The sequence below is a fragment of the Mastigoproctus giganteus genome, chromosome 11 (genome assembly GCF_048544385.1).
Source record: "Mastigoproctus giganteus isolate SK-2022 chromosome 11, ASM4854438v1, whole genome shotgun sequence".
Taxonomy (NCBI): domain Eukaryota; kingdom Metazoa; phylum Arthropoda; class Arachnida; order Uropygi; family Thelyphonidae; genus Mastigoproctus; species Mastigoproctus giganteus.
In genome coordinates, this window is record NC_143585.1 from 82,368,671 (window position 1) to 82,395,988 (window position 27,318).

General features: G+C 36.7%; 1 protein-coding gene across 1 annotated transcript in view; it reads right to left on the minus strand.

The window, feature by feature from the left end:
* LOC150078195 (cyclin-dependent kinase 17-like) overlaps positions 1-27,318 on the minus strand; it is a 251,117-nt gene that overhangs the window by 124,509 nt on the left and 99,290 nt on the right. The window contains exon 6 of the mRNA XM_090385304.1: positions 13,793-13,849. Coding sequence (XP_090241430.1) covers positions 13,793-13,849 — 57 coding nt within the window. The remainder of the gene's footprint in view (positions 1-13,792; positions 13,850-27,318) is intronic.

The following is a 27,318-nucleotide window of genomic DNA, read 5'->3' on the forward strand; positions in this document are numbered from 1 at the left end:
AATTTTATATGATTATCACATGATTTTTAAACACAGTGTACCCTCGCTTCATGATTGGTTCACTGTACAATCAAATCACTTTACAATGGATAACCATTCACATTACAATATGTAGTAAGCACCAGTCATTGTGATCATGTTTGTCAAGTTATAAAGGGATTTCCATTCCCAGAGATCTGAAAAATATTATAAAATCCTAATTATGATATAAATTTTTAGGGTTTTTTTTATTTTTATTTTATTTTATTAATTTATTATTTATTGAATAATTTATTATTCAATGTATACAGAATATTTTTAAGCTACACTTAATACAATGATTAAAATTAATCTTAAATACTACTTTCTCACCTTAAAATCAACTCATCTCAGATTACTGGTGGTGGTATTTATTATACAGAAGAAACAATTTAATGGCTGGATGAAAGGCTTGCTGTTAGAGACTGTGCAGAATATTGTTATGTATTTTAGAAGTTGAACACTTCTGTCTTATCAGCTTTCTTGAAAAATTTATCAAGAAAAAGTTGTGACTTATTCTTTTCTTGATAAAGAAGTCTCTGCCAACATGCAACTCTCTCAACACTACAGACCATTGAACTGCTTTGCACTATGGTCAAATTCTTCCACAATTTTAAGAACTTCTCAGGTTAAGTGAAGGCTTAACTGCGGTTCTTCATATTCAAAGAATTTTAGGAGAACTTTTAATGATTTTGATATCCACTTGGTCCTCAGGTAATGCCTCATTATTTGCCTCTTATATGGCAATCAGATCTTCCCTGGATATCGGCCCTGAATGAGATGGAATAAATTCATCCATGTCTTCAGTGCTGACTTCAAAGTCCAGTTGATTCATAAGCTGAACAACTTCCTCTGTGACAGTTTTGGGGTTCCCTTCGGAGCTTTCAAAATTTGTAATTAACTCTGTATGCAATTACTTCCACCAACCATTTATTAGTGATTCCTTTATCTCAACCAATGAGTCTGATGTTGACTGTCTTCCAGACATTATAACCTTTCCAGAATTCATTCATGATAGATCTTCCTTCTTTGGTTGTCTTGATAGCCTCGCTAATCATCCACACCATGTATTAAGGTAACTATGGCTATCTAAATATCACAGGAGCCATTTGAAAGCATAAACGATTTTCATTTCTGAATAAAGCTCTTCCAATGAATGTATGTCCAGAAACTTTGTCCAAACCCACCAATGCCTTGAATGCCAAACAAGCTTGTTACTATAGCATTAGCATTAGTAGAGGCCTACTACGCAAGAAAGCAAGCTTATGCAGCATCAGCCAAAAAAAAAAAAAAAACCCCTCCCATTTCACGCCTCCATTCGTTCCAAATTCCTGTCCAGCTCAGCCTTAAATTTATTTAGGCTATTAGCTTCCACAACAAAAGATGGAAGCCTGTTCCACCAATCAACTACCCGCTGACTAAAGGCAAATTTCCTCTCATCTATTCTACAACTATCTTTCCTCAATTTGAAACTGCGCCCCCTCAGGTTCTTAGTCTGAGCAAGAGGAAGAATCCCATCAGCAATAAGCTTGCTCAAACCATTCAAGGCCTTATACACCTCAATCAGATTACCTCGCAGGTGCCTACTCCCAAGGCGCTGCAATTTGCAGAACTTAAGCCTTTCTTGGTAAGAGCACCCCTTTGTTCCCCTCACCAATCTTGATGCCCTTCTTTGTATACTTGTTCTAACAACTCTATATCCTTCTAAAATGAGGCCTCCAGACCTGTACATAGTACTCTAGGTGTGGCCTGACCATTGCCTTGACAAGACTCCATGGCCTGCCCTGGCAGCCTGTCTGCACTGCTCAGCAAACTTCACATTTGACTGAACAATTACCCTAAGGTCTTTTTCACTTTATACTTCCCTGAGTGTAGTACCACACGGTTGGTACATTTCTCTTGGGTTATTGCTACCCATATGCAGTACTTTACATTTGTCAATGTTAAACTTCAGTTGACACTTCTCAGCCTATTTGCTCAACTTATATAGATCCATTTGGAGTAGCATACTGTCTTTACTATTGTTACAAGCCTGCCGACCTTTGTATCATCTGCAAACTTGGACATCAGTTTTAATATATCTTCATCAATATCACTGATGAATATACAAAACAACAATGGCCCAAACGCAACCCTGGGGAACTCCACTAATAACATTTGTCTATGAAGAGCAGTGTCCATTGATTACCACTCTCTGTCATCTCCCACTCAACCATCCCTTTATCCATTGTAGCAACTTACCCTTAATGCCATACCTCCAATTTGTACAGTAGTCTTTCCTGATCACTCGGCTACGGAGGCCCTTTTTTTTTTTTTTTTTTAACCTTCCATATGCAACAGTATCAAAAGCTTTCCTGAAATCCAAGTATATGATATCAAAATTATTTTTGGCATTCATTTCCTTTGTGACCACATCATAGTATCCAAACAAACTGGTCAGACAAGATCTCCTTTTAACAAACCCATGCTGTGTCTCAACTATTCCTGCATTCTTGTCTAGATGATCCTGCAATGCTTCTTTAACCAGTGATTCTATTATTTTCCCCGGAACACAAGCTAAACTAAAAGGTCTGTAGTTACTTGTGTCACCTTTTGAACCCCCCTTTGTGAATTGGTGATACATTTGCACACCTCCGTCCAGGGGGACCTCCGCCGAGTCCAAGGAAGCTCTCATAATTAGGCTAAGGGTTTGCTTGTTTCCTTTGCTGCCTCCTTTAATATAACTGGATAGATCCTGTCCACCCTTCCTTATGTACAATTTCTCCTCCACTTTGCTCTCAGTTATTACAAAATCACTTAGCTCCCTGCTAGCATTTGATAAACTTCTGGCACTCCCCTCATTCAATAACTCCTTATGTGTGAATGTCGATATAAAATACTCATTCAGTTCATCAGCTACCTGAACATGATCATCAATAGTCAACTCATCTATGTTAAGTGGTCCAATCTGATTCATTCCTTTCCTTCTAGAGTTTTTTTTATGAAAACCCCAAACACGAAAGGTATCAGAACCTATAGTACTTAGTACCGTGCATGGGTTGAAGGAGAAGTGTGGGGGGGGAGGGGGATGCTGGAAATTCATCTACATTTTTTACTAGAAAAATTCCTGTATATCATTGACAAGATACCTTGAGCTATTCTTGCAGACCATCTGCACTGCTCAGAAAACTTCACATTTGTCTACACAATTAACCCCAGGTCCTTTTCACTCTCTACCACTGTCGGTGTAGTACCACATAGTTGATACGTTACTCTGGGGTTACTGCTTCCCATATGCAGTACTTTACATTTGTCAATGTTAAACTTCAGTTTCCACCTCTAGAAACTAAACATGGGTTTTACCACTTCAAGCCTCCAATAAGCAAAGTGGTGGTATTTCACCGGTTGATGAAAGTTATCTACCACCTAAGTAAAGAACTCTTTGCTGTTTTTTTTTTTACATCCTTTGCAAAAGATTTCTCGTAATCTGCCTTCGCCTGCCTAACCTTCTTTATGACTTGATTACAGACTAGTTTATACTTGCCATAGGCTTCTGTGTCACCTGATACTTTAAATGCATCCCATACATTTTTCTTCTCTGCCACGAGCCTCATTAATTCATCTGACATCCATTGAGGCCTAAACCTTGAACAGTATTTCTTAGTTGGAATGAAAAGCCTAGTAGCCTCCAAAATTAAGTCCCTGAAGGCTTCCATTTTCAATTTGCTGTTGGTAACATCATCAGTTGATCCCATTGTACAGAATTTAAAAACTGTGTGAGACCTCTATAGTCACCTTTACAAAAGAAAAGCCTTCCCTTTAGCCTTGATGGTAGTTACATCTTTCCCACATCAGTACATTGTGATCACTGTCACCCAGTGGTTCCCTTATCTGCAAATTCTTCATGCATGAATAATCACTGCTGATAATCAGATCAAGAGTATTACTCCCTCTAGTTGCTTCTCGAACATTTTGCTGTAGAAAACAGTCATCCAATAAATCCACAAAAGTCTTGCTAGTGTGTGAGTGACCAACCCACAAGTTCCAGTCCATATCTGGAAAGTTAAAATCCCCCATTATACGACAATCTCATTTACTGGCCCACTATTTCTCTGCACAACTGCTCATTATACTCATCAGATTCATTAGGCATATAATACACACCTACTCTCATTATTCCTTTCCCAGTGCTTATTTCACACCAAAGAGACTCAACACTGCATTGTCCACCAACATCAATTGGATGCACATCCTTAGATTTTGTGTGTTTCTTAACTAACAGCATAACCCCCCCCCCTCCTCCCTTCCTCTGTCTATCCATCCTGTACACATTGTGCTCCCCAAATTCCAATTCTGCACTGCTTATATCTGTGTGCCACCACATCTCTGATATCCCAAGAATATCTGCCTTTGTTGTCTCGACTAGCACTTCAAACTCATCAAATTTATTAACTATACTCCTAGCACTGGTGTACATGCAAGTATACATGCACCTGTTCCTACTCTTGGTTACCCTAACACATCCCACGTATATACTTGTTCCACTATGACTCCCAACAGGCCTGGAAATCTCCATTACCTTACTCTCCAGACTACTGCTCATTCTATAAGTAGTGCAAGAATCACTTTTGCCTCTGCCTGTGTCCACTGTTAACCTTTTAGTCTGTGTATCCCCCCCAAACTAGCAGTTTTCCAACACACCTAACACTGCCTCAATAGCATCAGCAAATATTCTTGCAGCCTTTCTATTTAAGTGTACTCCATCCCTGTAGAAGCAGTCTCTCCTGTCAACAAGCACAAAACATGCTGAAAAAAAATTCTACCCCTTGAGCCTTGCACAATCTCTCCAGGGCTGAATTGATCGACAAGGCTCTCATCAGATACTTCCTCCTATTGTGTCTGGGCAGAATTGCAGATACTTTCAAATTCAACCCTAACTCATGGCTTAAGTAATTCCGCTGGTCTCCTACTCTTAATATCATTAGTGCCAAGGTGTACAACAATATCACATTTTGTGCCCTTAAAAGATGATATCTGCTCTACAACGTCATCAACCTTTGCCACTGGCAGACATACCTCGGTTCTATTCCACCTATCCTTTTTTGCACAATATGTTCCCCGTTTCCCTGACAATAGTCACCGACAGTAACTAGTTCCTTTGGGACAAGTGCATTCTGCCTTGGAGACTGCCTCTGTTTTGTCTGATGCACAAGAGTGAGCTCTGTCGTTGAGTTGGGCAGCTGAGAGCTTGATGGGTCCCTCATTAATTTTTTCAAAGGCATTTACCCCACACCTGAAAATCTTATAGACGCCCAGCAGAACGACGAGTTGACGTCTAATTTCTTGACACGCTAGACACCTAGCACACACAAAGGCATCCTCCTTGGCTAGACCATGTTCTGTTTTAGAAAGGTAGGCAAACATTTCATATTTCACACATTTTTTGAGACTGTGATGCGTTGGAGAATCGCCCCCTTCGTTTCTCCCCCGAGTCATAGCACTCTCGCTAGTCTGTGACCTTTGCTTCACAGCTCTAGTCTGGGTCTTGATTTCCATTTAAATACAATTTAATTAACAATGAATTTTAATACAATTAATATTATTTTTGATTAATTAATAATACTATAATAAGCTAACATTTTCCTAATTGAGTGCTTCGTATTAAGCTATCTATAAATGTATAAAGTTTTACTTTATACATTATGCTATCAGTTCAAGATATATACGTTACACTATTTCTTTTCAATTACAATATGGCAGATACTTCAACAATATTGGCACCAACACCGGGAGTCGTAACTTCCAAAAGTCACTGGTTAAATTCGAAATAAGCTAACGAACACTACTAAATCTACTTAATATCTCTGTAAAACACAATGTACTATGTTAATTAATGAAAAATACGGTAAAAATTAAAAATACTTATCTCTTCACAGCAGCCAAAAATCCACTGACTGCTCTTTTCCAAGACTTCTAAAAAAAAAAAAAAAATTTAAGATATCAACTTCTACAACCACACATGGATGTTTCTTCCAGCAATCAACCACATGCTGGCTAAAGGCAAACTTCTGCACATCTATCCTACAAATGCCTTTCCTCAATTTGAATTTATGCCCTCTCAGGCAATTATTCTGAGCAAAAGGAAGAATCCCATCAGCATTGAGCATCCTCAAACCAATCAAGGCTTTATACACTTCAGTCAGATCACCTCGCAGGTGCCAAGTCTCCAGACGTTGTAATTTGCAAAACTTAAGCCTTTCTCCGTAAGAGCAACCCTTTGTTCCATTCACTCATCTTGTTGCCCTTCTCTGTATTCGTTCTAACAGCTCTACATCCTTCTTAAAATTAGGCCTCCAGACCTGTATACAGTACTCAAGGTGTGGCCTGACCATTGCCTTATACAAGGGGATAATCACCTCCTTATCCCCGCTAGAAAAATTCCTGTATATCATTGACAAGATACCTTGAGCTATTCTTGCAGACCATCTGCACTGCTCAGAAAACTTCACATTTGTCTACACAATTAACCCCAGGTCCTTTTCACTCTCTACCACTGTCAGTGTAGTACCACACAGTTGATACGTTACTCTGGGGTTACTGCTTCCCATATGCAGTACTTGACATTTGTCAACGTTAAACTTCACTTTCCACCTCTCAGCCCACCTGTTCAACTTTTCTAGATCCTGTTGCAGCAGCATACTGTCAATAGTGTCATTAATCATCTGCAAACTTGGACATTAAGCCTGATATACCACCATCAGTATCATTAATAAATACAGAAAACAACAATGGACTGAACCCTATTAGTGACTCCACTAATAACATTAGTCCACGAAGAGCAGTGTCCATTGATTACAACTCTTGTCTTCTCCCACTGAACCATCCCTTTATCCATAGCAGCAATTTGCCTCCAAAGCCACATTGCTCCAATTTGTGCAGCAGTCTTCCATGCACAACAGTACCAAAAGCCTTTCTATGATCCAAATATATGACATAAAAATTATTCTTTGCATCCAGTTCCTTTGTGACCACATCATTGTATCCAATCAAATTTGTCAGATCTCCTTAGCAAACCCATGCTGCGTCTGAGCTATAACTGAAGTTTCGTCTAGACGATCCTGCAATGCTTCTTTATTCAGTGCCTCCATTAATTTCCCTACAACAGAAGTTAAACTTACAGGTCTGTAATTACCTGTATCTCCCTTTGACCCTCCTTTGTGGATTGGTGTCACATTTGCACATCTCCAGTCCATGGGTACCTCCCCTGAGTGTAAGGAAGCTCTCATAATTATAGCTAAGGGTTTGCTTGCTTACTTCCTTTGCTGCCTCCTTTAATATAACTGGATAGATTCCATCCACCCCAGGTGCCTTTCTTATGTTTATCTTCAACAATTTCTCCTTAACTTTACTCTCAGTTATTACAAGATTATCTAGCTTACTGCCAGAGTTTAATACACCTCTGGCATTCCGCTCACTGCATAACTCCTCATATGTGAATGTAGATGCAAAATATTCATTTAGTTTGTCAGCTACCTGAGCAGGATCATCAACAGTTGAACCCTCGATATCAAGTGGACCAATCTAATTCATCCCCTTCCTTCTAAAGTTTACACAAGTAAAGAACTCTTTGCTGTTTTTCTTTGTATCCTTTGCCAAAGATTTCTTGTAATCTGCCTTTGCCTGCCTAACCTCCTTTGTGACTTGGTTACAGACCAGCTTATATCTATCATAGGCTTACATGTCACTTGTTAATTCATATGTATCCCATGCATTTTTCTTCTCTGTTACATGTCTAATTAGTTCATCTGACATCTATTTCAGCCTAAATTTTGAACAATATTTCTTTGTTGGTATGAAAAGCCTAGTAGTTTCCAAGATTAATTCTTTGAATGCTTCCCATTTTTAATTTGCTGTTGGTAACATCATCAGTTCGTCCCACCGTATAGAATTTAAATACGGTCTCAGACCTCCGTAGTCGCCTTTATGAAAGCTAAAACCTTTCCTTTACCCCTGATGGTAGTTGCCTCTTTGAGTAAATCCCACTTCAGCACACTGTGATCACTTCCACCTAGTGGTTCCTTTATTTGCTGATTCTTAATGCATGAAGAATCACTACTGATAATCAGATCAAGAATATTATTCCCTCTAGTTGCCTCTCAAACATGCTGCTGTAGAAAACAATCATCCAATAAATCCACAAAAGCCTTGCTAGTGTGTGAGTGACCAACCCACAAATTCCCCATTATAAGACACACTGATTTACTTGCCCACTATGTCTCTGTACAGTTGTTTACCATAGTCATCAGAGTCATTAGGCCTATAAAACACTCCTACTCTCAATTTTGCTTTCCCAGTTCTTATGTCACACCAAATTGACTCGACACTGCACTGTCTAGCAAGGTCGTCTGGCTGTACTTCCTTGGATTTTATGTTTCTTAACCAATAGCATAACTCCTCCTCCCTTCCTATCCTGTCCTGTCTATCCTTCCTGTACATATTGTACTCCTCACATTCCAGTTCTGCATTCCTTATATCTGTGTGACACCACATCTCTGTTATCCCAACAATATCTGCCTTTGAAGTTTTGACCAACACCTCAAATTCATCAAATTTATTTACCAAACTTCTAGAATTGTTCTACACACAAGTATACATGCACCTGTTTCTATTCTTAACTACCCTAACAGAGCCCATATATTTACTTGTTCTGCAATGACCCCCAGCAGTCTCTGGAATCCCCTGCACCTTGTTTTCCAGGCTGCTTCTCATTTCAATAGAAGCAGTACAAGAATCACCTCTGCCAGTGGCTACTGTTAATCTATTAGTCCATGTATCCCCCCCAAGCTAGCAGTTTTCAGACCCATCCAACCCTGACTTGATAGCATCAGCAAATATACCTGCACCCTTTCTATTTAAGTGTATCCCATCCCTGTAGAAGCAGTCTATCCTGTTAACAAGCACAGACTAGGCTGAGAAATATTCAACCCCTTGAGCCTTGCATAATCTCCCCAGGGCCGAACTGATCGACAAGGCTCTCATCATATACTTCCTCCTATTGTGTCTGGGCAGAATTTCAGACACTTTCGAATTCAACCCTAACTGATGGCTTTTTTTTAACATTAATCTATACTTGTTAAGTAATTCCGCCCGTCTCCTACTCTTAATATCATTAGTGCCAAAGTGTACAACAATATCACCTTTTGTGCCCTTAAAAGATGATATCTGCTCTACAACGTCATCAACCTTTGCCACTGGCAGACATACCTCGGTCCTATTCCACCTAAAAGTAGTGCATTTCAAAGGCTGTGATTCGGAGGACAACCGCCCCCCAATAAGTTCTCCCCAGAGCCATAGCACTCCCATTAGCTTGAGCCTTTTGCTTTGCTACTCTGGTCTGAGTCATGATTTCTCTTCTATTTCAAATAAAATTCCAATACAAAATATAATCCTAACCTTGTATCCCAATGCAGTTATAACATATATATATGTATTTCGGTATCGAATATTATCTCCGAGTTACGTTATGACTTTCTTATCTCCTGTCAAGTTATATGTATTAACTTATGTTACGTTTGTAAAAACTAGGTCGTTATATGTATTTAGTTAAAAAAGTACAATTTAATTGACAATGAAATTTAATAAGATTATTAAATTTTACTGATTAATGAATACTACTATACTCGCTATCTAGTTTTATGTTAAACCTTATGCTATCTAATCCAGGGTATACACTGTATTGTATAACAATGGTGGCAGATGACAAACGGTAAATCTATGGACACTAGGTATTATATACTTTAAAAATTGCGCTATCTAAATTCAAAATAAACCACAGAGCTTAACTAGGTCTATAAGCTACTTATAGAAAATAATTTAATATAACAATTAAGTCAATGAAATGGCTAAATATAATTAACTTGGCATTCGCAGAAACTGCAAAACTTGTCCAACACATGGATTAGATACCCTTACCGATACTAAGTAATAACCTACAAAATCTCTATCTAAGTTCAAATTAAACTAGGTATCGTTACTAGGAATATGAAGCACTTCTAGAAAATAAATTAATATGCAAATTTAAGTAATAAAAAAGCAAAAATCTAAGAAAACTTCATTAGCTGGAGTCGTTAAAAATGTCGCCTGTTCACATGCACTCTCGTACCCAAACAACATTCAGGAAGTGACATTATTTGCATCATCATTTCCATCTCGCGTTTTCATTACAAACTATTTTTACTTCAGTCAGAAATATTTAGTACGAACGATGTAAGGTTGTATGATCATACCTGCTATATTAATCAACTTTAGTGACTAAGTTGGCATCATTTCCACCTCGCATTTTCATTACCAATCGAATTTAATTCAGTGTGAAAAATTTAGGAGCTCCAAAGATGTTTTCACATCAAAAATAAATAAAAACTTACCATATCACTTGCCCATCCCCTTCAATAGTTTGTCTAGTTCTTCACTGAATTTCTTCAAACTACCCACAACCACAACAACAGAAAAGTTTGTTCCAACAATCAACCACCTGATGGCTGAAAGAAACTTTCACACATCCATACTGCAACCATCCTTCCTCAATTTGAAATTATGCCCCCTCATGAGTGTAGTCTCGGCAAGAGGAAGAATGCCATCAACAACAAGCTTGCACAGTCCATTCAAAAACCAAAAAAAATTTTAATCAGATCATCTTGCAGGTGTCTAGTCCCCATATACTGGAGACTAGGCACATAAAACACCCTTTTGCTATCCTCACCATCTTGTTACCCTTCTCTACATCCATTCAAGTAGCTCTACATCCTTCCTAAAATGAGGTCTCCAGATTTGTAGGCAGCACTCAACTATTGCCTTGTACACTGGGATAATTACCTCCTTAGTTACCTTCTTACTAGCAAAATTCCCGTATATCACTGACAAAACCCAACAAGCTGTCCTGGCTGCACTACTCACAGAACTTCATATCTGACTGTACAATTACTCCCAGGTCTTTTTCATTTTCCACTACACTGAATATAGTACCACAAAGTTGGTACAATCATCTGGGATTACTGATCCCCATATGCAGTACCTTGCATTTGTCAACATTAAATTTCAACTGCCATTTCTCAGCCCATCTGCCTAATTTTTTTAGATTGTTTTGCAGCAGTTACCTTGAGTACTGTCATTAACAAGGCTACAAACCTTTATATTGTTTGCAAAGTTAGACATTATACCAGATATACCTTCATCAATATCATTAATAAATATAGAAAACAATCATAGACCCAGCACCAAACAATGGGAGACTCCACTAATAAAATTGATCCAGGAAGAGCAGTGTCTATTAATGACCACTCTACTCCAATTTGTACAGCATCTTTCATGTGTAACAGTATCAAAAGCTTTCCTGAAATAAAAATATATGATATCAAAATTATTTTTTTAAAATTTTTTTTTGTAATCAGTTCCTTGGTCACTGCATCATAGTATCCAATTAGACTGGTCAGACAAGACTACCCCTTAATGAATCTGTGCTGTTACTGTAATATAATTGCATTTGTATCTAGAACATCCTGCATTACTTCTTTATCCAGACTCCATTATTTTTCCTGGAAGAGAAGTTAAGCTAACAAGTCTGTAATTACTCGTGTCACCTCGGACACTTTTTCGCATCTCTATTCCATAGCAACCTCCCTTGAATCGAAAGATGCTTTCATAATTATGTCTAAGGGTTTGCTTAGCTCTTTTCTCTTCCCTTAATATAATAACTAAATAGATCCATCCACCCCATGCACCTGTTTTATGTTTAGCTTTAACGATTTCTCTTACACTTTCCTCTCTGTTATCACAAAATCAATTAGCTCCCTGTTAGAGTTGATAAACTTCTGGCATCCCCTGCCCTAGAGAATTCCTCATGTGTGAATATAGATGCAAAATACTTATTCATTTGTCAGCAACCTGAGAAGGGTCATCAACAGTTAAACCATTGACATCAAGTGGACTCACGTGATTCAACCCCTTTCTTCTACTGTTAATACAAGCATAGAAGTCTTTGCTGATGTTCTTTGTTCATTGCCAGAGACTTCTTGTAATCTGCATTAGCTTCCCTAACCTCCTTTGTAACTTAATTACAGGCTAGTTTATATCGACTATAGGCTTCTGTACCACCTTTTAAATTATATGCATCCCAAGCAATTTTCTTCTCTACCACATAGCTCATTAGTTCATCTGACATCATTTAGACCTAAATGGATGTCAGAATTCATACCAACCTCCTTAGTTGGTATGAAAAGCCTAGTAGCTTTTATGATTATGTCCCTGAATGCTTCCCATCTATAATTTGCTGTTGGTAACATCATCAATTGGTCCCAATGCATTAAACTATCTGAGACCACTGTAGTCACCTTTACAAAAGCAAAAACCCTTCCCTTTACCTTTGAAAGTAGTTATGTCTTTTAAGTAAATCCTACATCTATGCACTGTGATCACTGCCACCCAGTGGGTCTTTTAAGGGCAGATTCTTAATACATTTAGAATTACTGTTGATGATCAGATCAAGAAATATTGTTTCTTCTTGCTACCTCTGTAATATACTACTGTAGAAAACAATCATCCAATAAATCCAAAAAAAAAAAAAAAAAGGTCTTGTTAGTGTGTGAGCACCAACCCACAAGTTCCAGTCAATATCTAGAAAGTTAAAATCCCAAACAAGACATTCTGATTTACTGGACCACTATTTCTTTGCATAGTTGCTTGTTATACTCATCACGGTCATTATGCCTATAACACACTCCTTCTCCTCCTTTTGTTTTCTGTGCTTATGGCACACCAAACTGACTCAGTATTGCCCTGGCTACCCATTTTGACTGGATACACTGTCTCAGATTTAATATGCTTCTTAATTAAGATCATAACTCCTTCCCCCCCCCTTTCTGTCCTGTCTGTACACATTATACCCCAATATTCAAATTCTGCGTCCCTTATATCTGAGTGAGACCATGTCTCTGATATCCCTACAGTGTCTATATTTGATGATTTAATTAGTATATTGCAAGTTCCTCAAATTTATATTCTAATTTTAAAAAATTAAGAGTAGATACAGGCATAAGAAATTTCTAAATGAACAGGAAAAACTGTTACCGAAAACTTACTTGAATTTAATTTATAAACTTCCACAACGACAGATGGCAGTTTGTTCCAACAATCAACTACCCACTGCCTAAAGACAAATTTCCGAATATCTATTCTACAACTGTCTTTCCTCAATTTGAATTTATGCCCCCTCAGGTTTTTTCTAGCAATACAGCAGGGGGATCGTAATGTATAATGTTCACACACCATCCCAATTCGAAAAGTAATTTTTCAAACAATTATTGTTTAATATTGTGAATGATTACAATGCCAGTGAAATGGTTTGTTTATGTGATCCCCCCCCCCCCCCATGAACTAAGCTTTCTGCACAGATTAAACCCAAAGAGCAGTGAATTTCAAGCTCTTTTCCAAAAAAAGGGTGATCCAGATTTACCCATAGATGTGATCAGATTCTATTCCTAACAAGTACAGAAAATTAGCCCAGTATTCAAACGAAATCACATATTTAAATGATATTTGATTTTGGATTCTTTAGCTAATTACAATAAGTGACTGGTAACAATAATAATGATAATATGGATACCATATAAAGAAGATATACACTTAGAAAAGACTAAATTACAAAGATATAGTTTATTCTTTCAAAGAGATTCACAAAATTACAATGAGGATATATTTTCTGAAAGCAAATAAATATATTATCTGACAAACATTTCCTTACCTCTCCTAATTTATCCAGTTTTACATACGTTTCCATTCGACCAAACCCAATTTCTGACTGAAAGTAAATTTTTTAAATATAAATATATTGGCAAAAAATTTAAATACAGCATTTTTTATATATATATATATATACACACACACCTAAACCTCTTTTTACGCGATAGATACGTTCCTAAATATTATGCGTAAAAAGAACTGACTCCATAGAAAAAGTGAAGATTGGTTCCAAACCTGAAATATAATTATGCAAAATAATGAAAAAAACAAACATTAAATTCATTAGGATCATAAGATTTTTATTTACATTTCTTGGAGAACATACATATTATGAATTTTAATAACTTAAAAAAAAAAAAAAAACACATTCATTTCAGTTGTTTGCTAAGGATTCTATAAAAAAAAAATTGTTATTTGCTATCAGTTTCTGACAATAAATGCGAAAGCTTTCATTTTCGTGAGATTGTAATATCATTAGAACTACTAGATATGGTATTATTGTCATAGACTTCTGCCTCAACTTGTGGAATTCTTCTTGTCATGCCTTGAACAAAAGTACCACTGGTTGTTTCAGCAGTTTTAGGCATGAACTCAGTTATTAATCGCTGTGTTGATGCTTTAGATAAGTCGCAATATAATTTTCTGTATGAAGACATTAACAAATTAAGCTCACGTGAAAACTTCCCAGCGCGTTCTTCATTTGGATCATGTCGGGCAAAATAATTGCCTAAATTACTGGCCAGTTTAAGACCTTCTTTAATTATATCAGCAGTAAAAGTAGGATTATCTTGATCATTAACTTCTTCACTTTCAGGAGTCTCAGAAACAATCTCCACTATTTCGTCTTCGCTAAGAGGTTTATCAATTAACAATTCTTCGATATCTGCCAACATAAGATCATCGAATCCTTCTCCGCAAAATTCACATGCCAAACTTATTATATTGGGGAATTCTGCAGTATGATTGAAGGGAAAAGGAGCATTCTCTTTAACACATGCAGGCCAAATAGCATTCCAGCATGCATTCATAGTTTCTGGTCTCAATTCAGATAACAAAAATTGAACCTGATCAATACAATCCATAAGTGAAAATTTTTTTCACACATCCATAACTGACAGTGTTTCATCATCATTTAGCTTGTTCAAAACGAACTGAAATGTTTGTCTGACATAATGTTTTAAAAGTCACAATTATACCCTGATCTAGAGGTTGTAGCAATGATGTGGTATTGGGTGGCAGAAAACAAAATTGCACATTTGGGTGTTCTATGGCAGGATGACCGGTTGCATTATCAAGAATCAAATGCACTTTAAATTCGAGACACTTGTCATTCAAATAGCATCTAACTTAGGGCACAAAATGTTTGTGGAACCACTCAGTGAAAATATCAATGGTCACCCAAGCTTTTTTGTTGGCCATCCAACGAACTGGCAATTTTTGAAAATCTATGCCTTTTATTGGCCGTGGTCTTAATGATCGATTTATAAGCAGTGGTTTTAACGTCTGATCTCATAAAGCGTTCGAACAAAATAGGAGTGTTATGCGATCCTTTGCTGCTTTGAACCCACCAACAGTTTTTTGCATTTTTGATATGTAAGTTCTGTTTGGCATTTTTTTTCAGAAAAGGCCAGTTTCATCCATATTCCAAACTTGTTCACGAGTGTAACCTCCATCTTCAATTATTTTAGCAAGTTTTTAGCAGTAGTTTCATCAGCAGAAGCCGTTTCACCTTTAATTTTTATATTATGAAGAGCATGTCTTTTAATAAACTTAGCCAGCCAACCATTGACTGCATGAAATTCATATTTTTTCCTCAATTGAGATGAAGTATCTGGCTGCAGTTTTTTAATCTGTTCATAAAATCTCAATGCTGATTGTTTGATGGAATTTCAGTCAACTGGCATTCTTTTTTGTACATTATCTTCTATCCACATCACTAAAGCTTTTTCGGCCTTTTCTAGAACATCTCTTGTGTATGATGATAATTTCGCACTCGATTTTGTACCAGTACATACCACTTTTCTAATAGCCTCTTCATTTTTCTTTATAGATCTGATAGTTGATTCACGGACTCCAAAATGCTTACCCACAGCCGTCACATCTTCCCCAGTTTGAAGACTATCTAAAATTTGAATTTTTATATCCAAGGAAACGGCTTTCCTTATTTTTTTGGTTATTGGCAACATCATGTGAGGGCTGAATTAAAATCTTTGGTTAATGAAATGAAAGTTTGAAAATTACAAAATGTAGTTTACCATTTATTATTTTTTGGCAAAATTATTAATTTTATAACACGATTTTTATTTTGATTTCACTTAAAAAATGCAAATGCAAAAAATGCGGTAACTGTGTTGTCTACTCAAACACCAAATTCAAACTGCTAAGAACTGCTTTTTTATGTGCAGTCAGTTACGTAATTTGAGGAATTCCCAATAAATGAAATTCGTAAGAATTTTCTAAGTTGATACGAGAAACCAAATTCAAACTGCAAACAACTGCTGTTTTTTTTTTTTTTTTTTTTTTGTTTATGCGCAGTCAGTTATGTAATCGGAGAATTTAGAATTTAGAATTTTTTTAATTGAAACGAGAATGCAATTCTACAAAATTCTCAGAATTTTCTTGAATTACGGATTTTTTCCTAACTTAGACTTTAGGTTGGTCGCATAAAAGTGAATAAAAATAGCGTAAAAAAATTATTTTTGATATCCCAATTTGCATTAAAAAAATTTGCTTAAAAAGAGGTTTAGGTGTATATAAAAAGGGTGAGTAACTATAAGCCAAGCTACATTTAAAGAAATTAACTAGGATAGTGGAACTGGTATTCACATCCTAATCAACACTATCAGAACACAAGAGTTCTGCAATTTGTGTGGACTGAATGTGTTTACAGTGCATGCTGAAAAACTGAGAATAACTGAATGGGGGAAGGTACTCCCTCCACTGCAGAATGATTACAACACTCATGATTGAAGAGGGCTTTGCAAATTCCTTGTCAACGATGGGATTTTAATCCACACTTCTTGAAATGAATGAGAAGTGGCAAAACTGTTTACAGCGATGGAAAGAATATTTTAATATACAGCAGGCCCTCGTTATAATGCAGTTCGCTCTACACTGATTCACTATAATGTTGTTCTTATATTACAACCCATATCTCACTCTAACGCTGCCACAACTCACTATAACGCTCTTTTACCAGCGTACAGATAAAGCTTTTGGCACGTTTAATGAAAACGTTTCATCTGATGTAGTCAATAGCTTGAAAATTAATAGCAAGACAGCATTAAAAAGCTTCCTACACTTAGTGAAATTTCTTGCACACTAATTTAATTGCAGTATGGTGGTTTGTTACGTAGTTCCAAGATCAACATTTTAAAAAATGATCAAGTATATTTGCTTGTAATATTTGCATTATATGCATTAATCTGAAGTCTAGTCATCACTCAGTACAGTGTTAGGTAACGGACAGTTTACTCGAACGTTGTATAATAATTAATGCAATGCGGTTACATTTTTGAAGATGAATAATGGTGGATAAGAATTAAAAAGCAACGTCTGGATGCAGCACAAAGCCTACTAAGGTAAGAAAAAGACTGAATTTGAATTAAATTATACGTTTTGAAGCGAATTGATTTTGATTCTGTTCAACAACAAGTAGATGTGTGCAATCATTTAGGACTGGCAGATTCAACTGTAAGAACAATTATAAAAAATAAAGAATTAATTTTAGCAGCAAGAAAGACAGCTGTTCCACTGCAAACAACTAAATTAGTTATGGCTAGGCCAGCTATTATAATTGAAATGGAGACTTCTAAATAATTTTATTGAAGTGATATCCAACGTACAATTCCATTAAGTTAAATATTATTAAACAAAAAGCTATTAGCCTATATGATGATCTCAAGAAAGCTCAAAGCTGAAGAAGAAAAAAAAAAAAAATGTGGGACCATTTAAAGCTAGTAAGCACTAGTTCAATAGATTAAAAATTCAGGGAGAAGCCATAAGTGCAGATCAAGAAGGAGCCTAAACTTTCAAAAAAGAACTTCTTAAAATTATTGAAGAGAGGTGTTATACTTCTCAACAAGTTTTTAACATAGATGAAACAGGACTTTTTTGGAAACGAATTCTTAAAAGAAGTTTTATATAGAAAGAAGAAAAAAACATGCCAGGCTTCAAAGCGGCGAAGGATCAGTTGACTTTATTGTTGAGTGGTAACGATGCAGGGGAATTTAAAGTAAAACCCCTTTTAGTTTACCAGGAAGAGGGACAATACAACCAAAAAGTGACAAAAGATATGAAAACTCGACAGCCCAGAGCCATCGGATTAATAAATTCATGATTTTAATTGGCATTTTAAGTTTAATTGATAAGTAATGTAGTAACTTACCACAAAATTATACGTAATGGAGAATAATTTATATGTACAGATTTTTAATATTAAATATTTTGACCGACATTTGGCATCTTTTCACTACAGTTTATTATTTGTGAGTTGTGGTGGTATAGACTGCAACTTACAAATACATGTGTTACATTATGGGAATACAGCACTCGCTTAGCGCTCTGTTTTTCCAGAACGAATTATCAGCGTTAAGCTGGGGTCCCCTGTATACTTTATTGCAAAAACAAAACAAAAGCTAATCTGTTTCAAAGCCAAATTAAACTTTGGAAGAGTAACTTAAAAGATCAGCATAAATGTCTCACTTTTATTTTAGTTATATTAGTTTGGTTTAATGTTTTATTATTTTAAAAATAATAAATGCTAATAGCTAATTAAACATTAAAATTTATTTAAATATAAATAACTAGAATCTAATACCTAGTTTCTTGTATCATATTAGTATTAGTAGTGGAAAATGACGCAAGAAGACAAGCTTATAGAGCATCAACAAAGTGGAGGGTTGAGAAAAAACCCTACCCAGCTCACCTGACTTTCCCTTCCAAGAATTTGTCCAAATTCTTCCTTGAATTCATTCAAACTATCCACTTAAACAACAACAGATGGAAGTTAGTTCCAACAATCAATCAACTTCTGGCTGAAAGAAAAAACTTCCACACATCTATCCTGTAACCATCCTTCAATTTTAATTAATGTCCTCAGCAAGAGGAAAAATACCATTAACATTGAGCTTGCTCAATCCATTCAAGGCCTTAAACACCTCAATCAGATCTCCTCACAAGTGCCTAGTCTCCAGATGCTGCAATTTGCAGAACTGAAGCTTTTATTGGTAAGAAAGCATCTTTTTGTTTCCTTCAATCTTGTTGCCCTTCTCTGCACCTGTTCCCTCACATTTTCATTGTTCCTAAAATGAGGCCTTCAGACCTGCATACAGTACATAAGATGCAGCCTAACCATGACTTTGTACATAGGGATAACCCATCTCCTTACCTTTACCCTGCTAACAAAGTTCCTATATATCATTGGAAAAATCTCATGAGCTGCACTAGCAGATTGTTTAGAGAACTTCATATATGACTGTACAGTTACTGTCAGGTAATTGTACAGCCAGATATTTTCCACAATTTCCATTACACTGAGTATAATACCATACAACTGGTATATTAATCTGGGATTACTGCTACCTACATGCAGTACAGTACAGTACATTTCATTTGTCAATGTTAAACTTCAACTGCCATTTCTCAGCCCATCAGCCTAATTTTTCTAGAACTTGTTGCAGTAGCATACTTTGGTTACTGATGTCATTAACCACTCTGCCAACCTATGTACCATCTGCAAACTTAAACATTAAGCCTGATATCCCTTCACCAAAATCGTTAATAAACAATGAAAACAACAGTGGGCCAGCACTCAACCCTGAGGGACTTCTCTAATAACATTGGTCCACACAAAGAGCAGTGTCCATTGATAACCAATCTGTTTTTCTCTCACTCAACCATCCCTTTATCCACAGCAGTAACTTGCCCTTAATGCCACATTGCTCCAGTTTGTACAGCAGCCTTATGTGCAACAGTATCAAAAGCATTCCTAAAATCCAAGTATATGATATCAAAATTATTTTTTGCAGCCAGTTCCTTTCTTATTGCATCATAGTATACAATCAGATTGGTCAGAGAATTCCCTTAACATATCCATGCTGTGACTGCAGTATAATTGCAATCCTGTCTAGATGGTCCTGCATTACTTCTTTAACCAGTGACTCCATCATTTTCCCTGAAACAGACATTAAGCTAACAGGTCTGTAATTACGTCACCTCTCGTCACCTCTTGATTCCCTTTTGTGAACTGGGTAAACAATTACACATATCCAGTCAATAGGACCTCAACAATGAATCCAAGGATACTCTCATAATTATGGCTAAGAGTTTACTTACCTCCTTTGCTGCTTCCTTAATATAAATGGATAGATTCCATCCATACCAGGTGCTTTTTTTTTATGTTTACAATTTCTCTTTTTTCTTCAACAATTTCTCTTCCACTTTCTTTACAGTTATCACAAATTCATTTAGCTTCCCATTAGAGTTTGATAAACTTCTGGCATTCTCTTACATAAAGAATTACTCATGTGTTAATGTAGATGCAAAATACCGATTCAGTTTGTCAGGGACATCGACAGTAAAAACATTGATATTTGCTGCTTTTCTTTTACATTTTTGACAGAGACTTCTTGTAATCTGCTTTAGCTTGCCTAACCTCCTTTGCAACTTGATTACAGACTAGCTTGGATCTACTATAGACTTCTGTATTACCTGATAATTTATATGCATCTCACACATTTTTCTTCTCTTCCACAAGTCTCGTTAGTTCATATAACATCTATTTAGGTCTAAGCCATGAAGAGTATTTCTTAGTTGGTAAGAAAAACTTAGTAGCTTCTATGATTATTTCCAGTTTTGTAAAGGTGACTACAGTGGTCACCTTTAACGAAAGCAAAAGCCTTTTCCTTTACTCTTGACTGTAGCTATGTCTAGATTGATCACTGCCACCCAGTGGGTCTTTAACCCGAAGATTCTTAATGCATGAAAAATCACTGCTGATAAATCAGATCAAGAGTACTGTTTCCTCTCTAACATATTATTATAATAATAACTATTTCCAGGTGCCAGATGATTAATGTGTTGTAGTAAGACCAACGTGAATAAGTAATTCTGGCAAAAAAAAAAAAAAAAAAAATTCAGTGCAATAAACTATTTTCAAAGTCTACTTATACATAAAATATACTAGTTTACAAAGGGAAAATGAATGGTTACTACAGGAACAAATGAACAGTTTGGTTTCATGTTCAAAATACTAGTTTGGATTCGTGTGGATGCTTTACTTGAAACTTCATTACAGGTAGAATGTTGAACCAAGATCTGGTTGACCAAAGACCAGATATTTTTAAGATTTGCAACCCCCTCCCCCTAAGTAGCACAAGACTTGCTCCAAATAGCACTGCTGAATAGCAAACTGGCTTCTCTAATATATTTAGATTTACTCCTTTCAGCAGTGAGCATGCCATTCAAAGTGTTTATCAATGCAATGACTGCTTTGCAAACTAAATCATGTGAATAAATTATAAAGGTCAAAAATAAATGCAAATATGAAATTTTAACATTTGGCATATTTACAGGCATCACCTACTCTAGTGATTCAGTAAAAGATTATCAAATAAAGCACTTCTGGAGTTAAAAATTCTTATACTGAACTAATGGAACATTGACAAAGATGTTTCCATGTAACTGGTTAGCAGTTCAGAGGGCTTTGTGCAGTACATATTGCATGAGGGTAGGAAGGTTAACCTACTAGCACAAAATTTGATACAAAAGTCTAAGATCATTCTAAATAAATTCTGAAATGGGTCAGAGTAGTCATTCCAAATACACAGAAATATCTGTATGTTTGGGGAGTGGAGGGAGGGTGATATGGAATCAGTACTAAAATATTCCCAAGAGCATATATATCCTGTTGTGTTGGTTTATCTTTTCAATCTCCAGTGATGCCCAAATATCTGAAATTTTTTTAATTATAAACATAGATACAAAATATGTAAGGTATATAAACTTATTTCATAGGCAAGAGGAAGCTCAAAATGTTAACTAGGGCACTGATCGTTCCCTTCAATTATATTCAGAGTATCTGTATACAGCCTTCAAATGTACCTTCTTTAACACATTTCAATTTAACAGACTTGGGAAATGATGAACAGCATCCAATTAGACAGGCATTTTGTTCATACAGGTGATGTAACTGCCTCTGTCTGAAAGTATTTGGCATCAGTTGAAATATTTTCAGCATAAAGTGATAGGGAGCAAGGATTTTCCATGTCATCAAATTCTATCAGTTTTTCAAGCACATCAGACATTGGAGTCATTTGAGCTTCAAATGAGAGCACTCAAGAGCTCTTTAGTCCTTTATCAAATATGCTTTGGTCAAGAGTTCCAACTACATGACATAGCAAAATTTCAAGCTCTTCTCCACACATTAAGTGCAGAAAAATACAGTATCACAACATGCAACATTGTTTTATTTCATAGTGCAATTCTTTTGCATAACATTTTGGAAATTGAGATTATATGCATTTCTTTAGAGTTTAATGGACAATTGGATAGGCCTTACCCTATCTAGTTCATTAAATTGAGGTTTTACCAAATCAGTGAGACAAAATAAGCATATTTTTTCAAACACAAGGATGACTTCACACATCTCAGAACCAGCCATGTATGTACAAAAAAAAAAATTAGGAGATGGGAATTTTGGATTTTCATCATATTAGGAATGCACTTACACCCATGGATATCCTCCAATTCATCTTGGTAATCTAGGGAGGGAGAATGAATATCTCCTTTAAAAGTATTAAAAATAATAATAAAAATAAAAAAGGTGAACTTCCTTGTTTTCTAACATTCATGCCACTCTTTACCAACATATTTATTTTCATACGACCATCAGAAGCCAGTATACCTTCCCAATTTCTGTACCAGCTCTGCCACCTCTTCTCAACAAAGATAGTTACCGTATTTCCCCATGGATAAGACGCTCCCATGTATAAGACGTACCTTAATTTTGGGGCCCGAAATTTGAAAAAAAAAAATGTATTACATAAAGTAATTGAACTCAAGTTTTATTCATCATAAAATTCATACAACTCCTCATCACTGTCAAAACTCCCATCCATTAGCTTGTCTTCATCTATGTCTGATGATGAATCACTGTCATATATTGCCTCCTCCTCGGTTCCATCTATGCAATTTGAAATGCCACACTTCTTAAATGACTTGACAACAATCTCAATCTTGATATTATCCCAGGATCTTTTCACCCAGGTACAAACTTCTCCTATAGTTGGTTTCTTCACTCTTCCTGCTGGTGTCAAATTGACCCCAGAAGACTTCATCCATTGGTTCCATTCGTCTCTCATGGCAGCTTTGAAGGGTTTGTTAATGCTTACATCAAGTGGTTGGAGCTGGGATGTCAAGCCTCCAGGTATGACGGCAAGTTTTGTTTTTTGCTCTGCAGCAATCTTCTTTGTGTTTTTTGTTATATGTGCCCTGAACTGATCAAGCACCAATAGGGCAGGTTTGTGTAAGAGCCCACCTGGTCTCCTGCTCCAAACTTTCTCAAACCAGATCTTCATCCCATCCTGATCCATCCAACCCTTGTCATGAACGTGGACAATCACACCTCGAGGAATGTCTTCTTTTGGCATTGTTTTGCGTTTGAAAATCAGCATAGAAGGCAGCTTGGTTCCATCGGCACAAAAAGCCAGAACAACTGTATAATGGCTCTTTTCATGTCCACTTGTCTTCACAGTTACAGTTTTCACCCCCTAATAATCAACAGTTCTGTTACTTGGGACTTTAAATTGAAGGGGGGACTTCGTCCATATTTGCAATCTGTCCCAACTCAAATTGATGTCTCTTCTGACATTGAATGACAAAATGATGAAATTCAAGGACCTTCTGCTCATAGCTTTCAGGCATCTTTTGGGAAAGTCTGGTGCGTGTACGCATGCTTAGTCCATTCCGTTTTATGAACCCAAAGCACCAACTGTGTCCTCCTTTGAAATCAGTAACTTCTTTTTCATCAGCAATTCTTCTTGCCTCATGCTGAACCATCTTTGTGGACACGGGAATTCCAATTGCCCTTTGCCCTTCAATCTATATCTTCAATTCCCTCTCTAAATCAAGCCATTTTGCTGACTTGCCTCTCTCTTTTTTTTATGTGAACCCCAAACACGAGAGGTATTAGAACCTATAGTACTTAGTACCGTGCTTGGATTGGAGGTTGAGAAGACGAAAGAAGATATTTGTTGACATTGGACTTGAACTTCTGTAAATTGTAATTTTCAGGAAATACGTATGAAGGAAGGTTGTTCCAGAAAACGGCAGTTGAATGAATAAATGAGGAAGATGAAAAAAGTTGATTCTGTGAGTTTGAAGTTGGACAGTAAATGGATGTTGGCTGGTGGCGGCACGTGTTCCGACTGTTTTGAAAGAGAGAGCGGGAATTATAGAAGACAATTCAGAAGAACAGTGCCCATGGAAGTATCTGCAGAAGAGGCATGCAGCAGAAACAGTGCGTCTATGAGACAGCGAGTGGAGAGACTCTGTTAGAGATTAATCATTAATTAACCTAACTGCCCTCTTCTGAATGGAATCAAGAAGACTGAGAGAGGTTTTGGGGGCACCACCCCAGATGTGGGAACAATATTCCATGGCAGGGCGGATTTGCGATTTATGCAGAGTGAGCAGCTGTTTGGAAGAAAAGTAACGCCGAGAGCGAAAGAGAAAACCAAGTTTTTTAGATGCGGAGGAAGCAATATTTGTAATGTGCTTGTGCCAAGAGAGATTAGAAGTCAGGGTAATCCCCAAAAGAGATATATCATTTTGTCTAGAAATCGGAGTGTCACTAAAGATAAGCATAGGAGCAGAAGAGGAAGATGCAGAGGAAGCAATATTTGTAATGTGCTTGTGCCAAGAGAGATTAGAAGTCAGGGTAATCCCCAAAAGAGATATATCATTTTGCCTAGAAATCGGAGTGTCACTAAAGATAAGCATAGGAGCAGAAGAATCCTTTTTGCGAGATATAAGACAAGACTGAGTTTTAGAAGGGTTGAAATCAACTAAGTTGTCTTTGCCCCACTGGAGAATTACCTGAAGATCGGCATTTAAGGAATTGGTAGCAGATTTTTGAGAAGTTGAAGCTGATTGAGCAGGACAAGGTTTCTCAAAATGGAAAGTTGAATGCAATGTGCTATCATCGGCAAAACTATGGATAGGATTTCCAGTCAATGGAAGAAGGTCATTGATATACAAGAGGAAAAGAGTGGGGGAAAGAACTGAACCTTGGGGTACACCGGCATTAATGAAGAAGTTAGAAGACAGAGGGCCATCTACCATCACTCTCAGTGAGCGATCAGAGAGAAAACTGGATAACCAATTACTAAAAACAGTTGGCAAACCATAAGATGGAAGCTTGTTTAGAAGACCTTTATGCCAAACACAATCAAAAGCCTTTGAGATGTCAAGAGCAACTACTTGTGTTTCACCGAACCTTTCCATTGAATTAGTCCATAAATGGGTAACATAAGCCAGAATATCACCAGTGGATCGACACTGACAGAATCCATACTGGCGATCGTTGATGAGACGGAAGGTTTCTAGGTAGTTTAAGAGTTGGCGGTTAATTGATTTCTCCATTACTTTAGAAAGAGTAGAAGTAATTGCAATGGTACGATAATTGGGTGGGAGGGATTTGTCATCCTTTTTAGGAACTGGCTGGATATGAGCAAATTTCCAAGCAGAAGGAAAAACACCTTTCGAATAAGAAAGTGAAAAAAAAAAAAAAGGCGGCAAAGAATAGGAGTAAGTTCAGGAGCACAGGTTTTGAGAACAAGTGGAGAAATACCATCAGGACCTGGAGCTTTCTTAGCATCAAGATTCATCAAAATCCTTCTGATATCCTTTTGATGGAAGACTACAGGAGGCATTGAATGGAGTGTGTTGGGAATGGTGAGAGGTGTTTACCAAGATCATTAATACATGAGCTGGAAGAAAAAATGGGATGCTAGCAGGTCAGCTTTATCCTTGGCTGAAGTGACAACAGAACCATCTGATTTGGACAGAGGTGGGAGCAGAGATGGGCAAAAGTTGCAGCCAATAGCTTTGGCAAGAGACCAGAATGCTCGGCTACCATTAGGGCAAGAAGCAAGTTTTCTACTCTTAGCCTGTTCAAACTCTAGTTTGGACTGATTAATAACTGCTTTACAATTGTTGAGAGCTTTGGTGTAGGCAGAAAATGAAACTGAAGAATTAGTAACAAGCCAATTACAATATGCAACATTCTTCTCTTGGACAGCCTTAGCACATTTATTGGAAAACCAAGGTTTAGATAAAGGACGAGATTTTAACGTGGAGTGTGGGATAAAGGATTCCATTCCTGCAAGAATAATTTCACTGACACGATCTGAGCAAATGTTGACATCAGAAGTTTTGAAACAGTAATCCGACCAAGGAAAAGAAGAAAAGAAGTCTCGCAGGTCATCCCATGGCCTCCTTCTGCCGTGGCATTTTCAGTAGGTTTTCTTCTACCAATAGCCAGTTTTGGATTGTTTTCTCAGTTGGAGGAGGACCAAACTTACGTTCAGCAGCACGATTTCCATTCACTTTTGCAAACTGGATCACTTTTAACTTGAATTCAGCACTGTACGAAAATCTTTTCTGAGCCATTTCTGAGCAGAACGTAGCAAAACGTAACCTAATATACCGGTAACAAGTGTGAAACAATGAGCACAAAGACAAGTGCAAAAAAGCGGGAAATGCAAGTAAAAAAAATCTACAACGAGTGTATATGACACACCCAGTTTTTAGACCCCAAATTTTTCGAAAAAGGGTGCATCTTATACATGGGGAAATACAGTATATATTTACAGTATTCTTTGTTGACAGTTCAATGAACATACATTGTGTTACATTACCATATCCAAGCTTGGCTTTTGCTTTAGTGGACTCTGAATTGACTTTTCATAATCACAGAGCTTTACTATCATATTTATCTCAGCAAACCTTAATGAAGGCTCTTCTATTCTAATGTCTGTGGCAGTTCTGTCCAGCTAGTCTCCAGTAAATGAAATTTTGTATTGACAAAAATGTATACTATAACCTAGTTCCAGCAGCACTGGTTCCCATTTTTTGAATTTTTTTTTTGTACATTATTCTTCTACTGAAATAAGGAAAGGACATTCACTATAAATATTTGAGTACAATTTGATTTTGTAAATATATTACAGAAACTAATGTTTTTTGACTATATACCTTACACTGATTTTCTACGACTATATTAAGCCAACCATTGGAAGCATGGCACGCTGTAAGCTTACTTCACACTCTGCATCTAGAAGACCATTTCTTTTCTTCAATGTAGTTTTGTTTTTTTTCCCCCTACCTCTACAGGAAATATCTTCTAATTAAAACACAATTTCTTGTTAACCATATAAAGTTAATGTGAGTCCTTTGATAGGACCTCCATTGTTATATATTTATGTAACAATGCATGTCCTATCAAAGAAATAAAAAGTAGCTCTA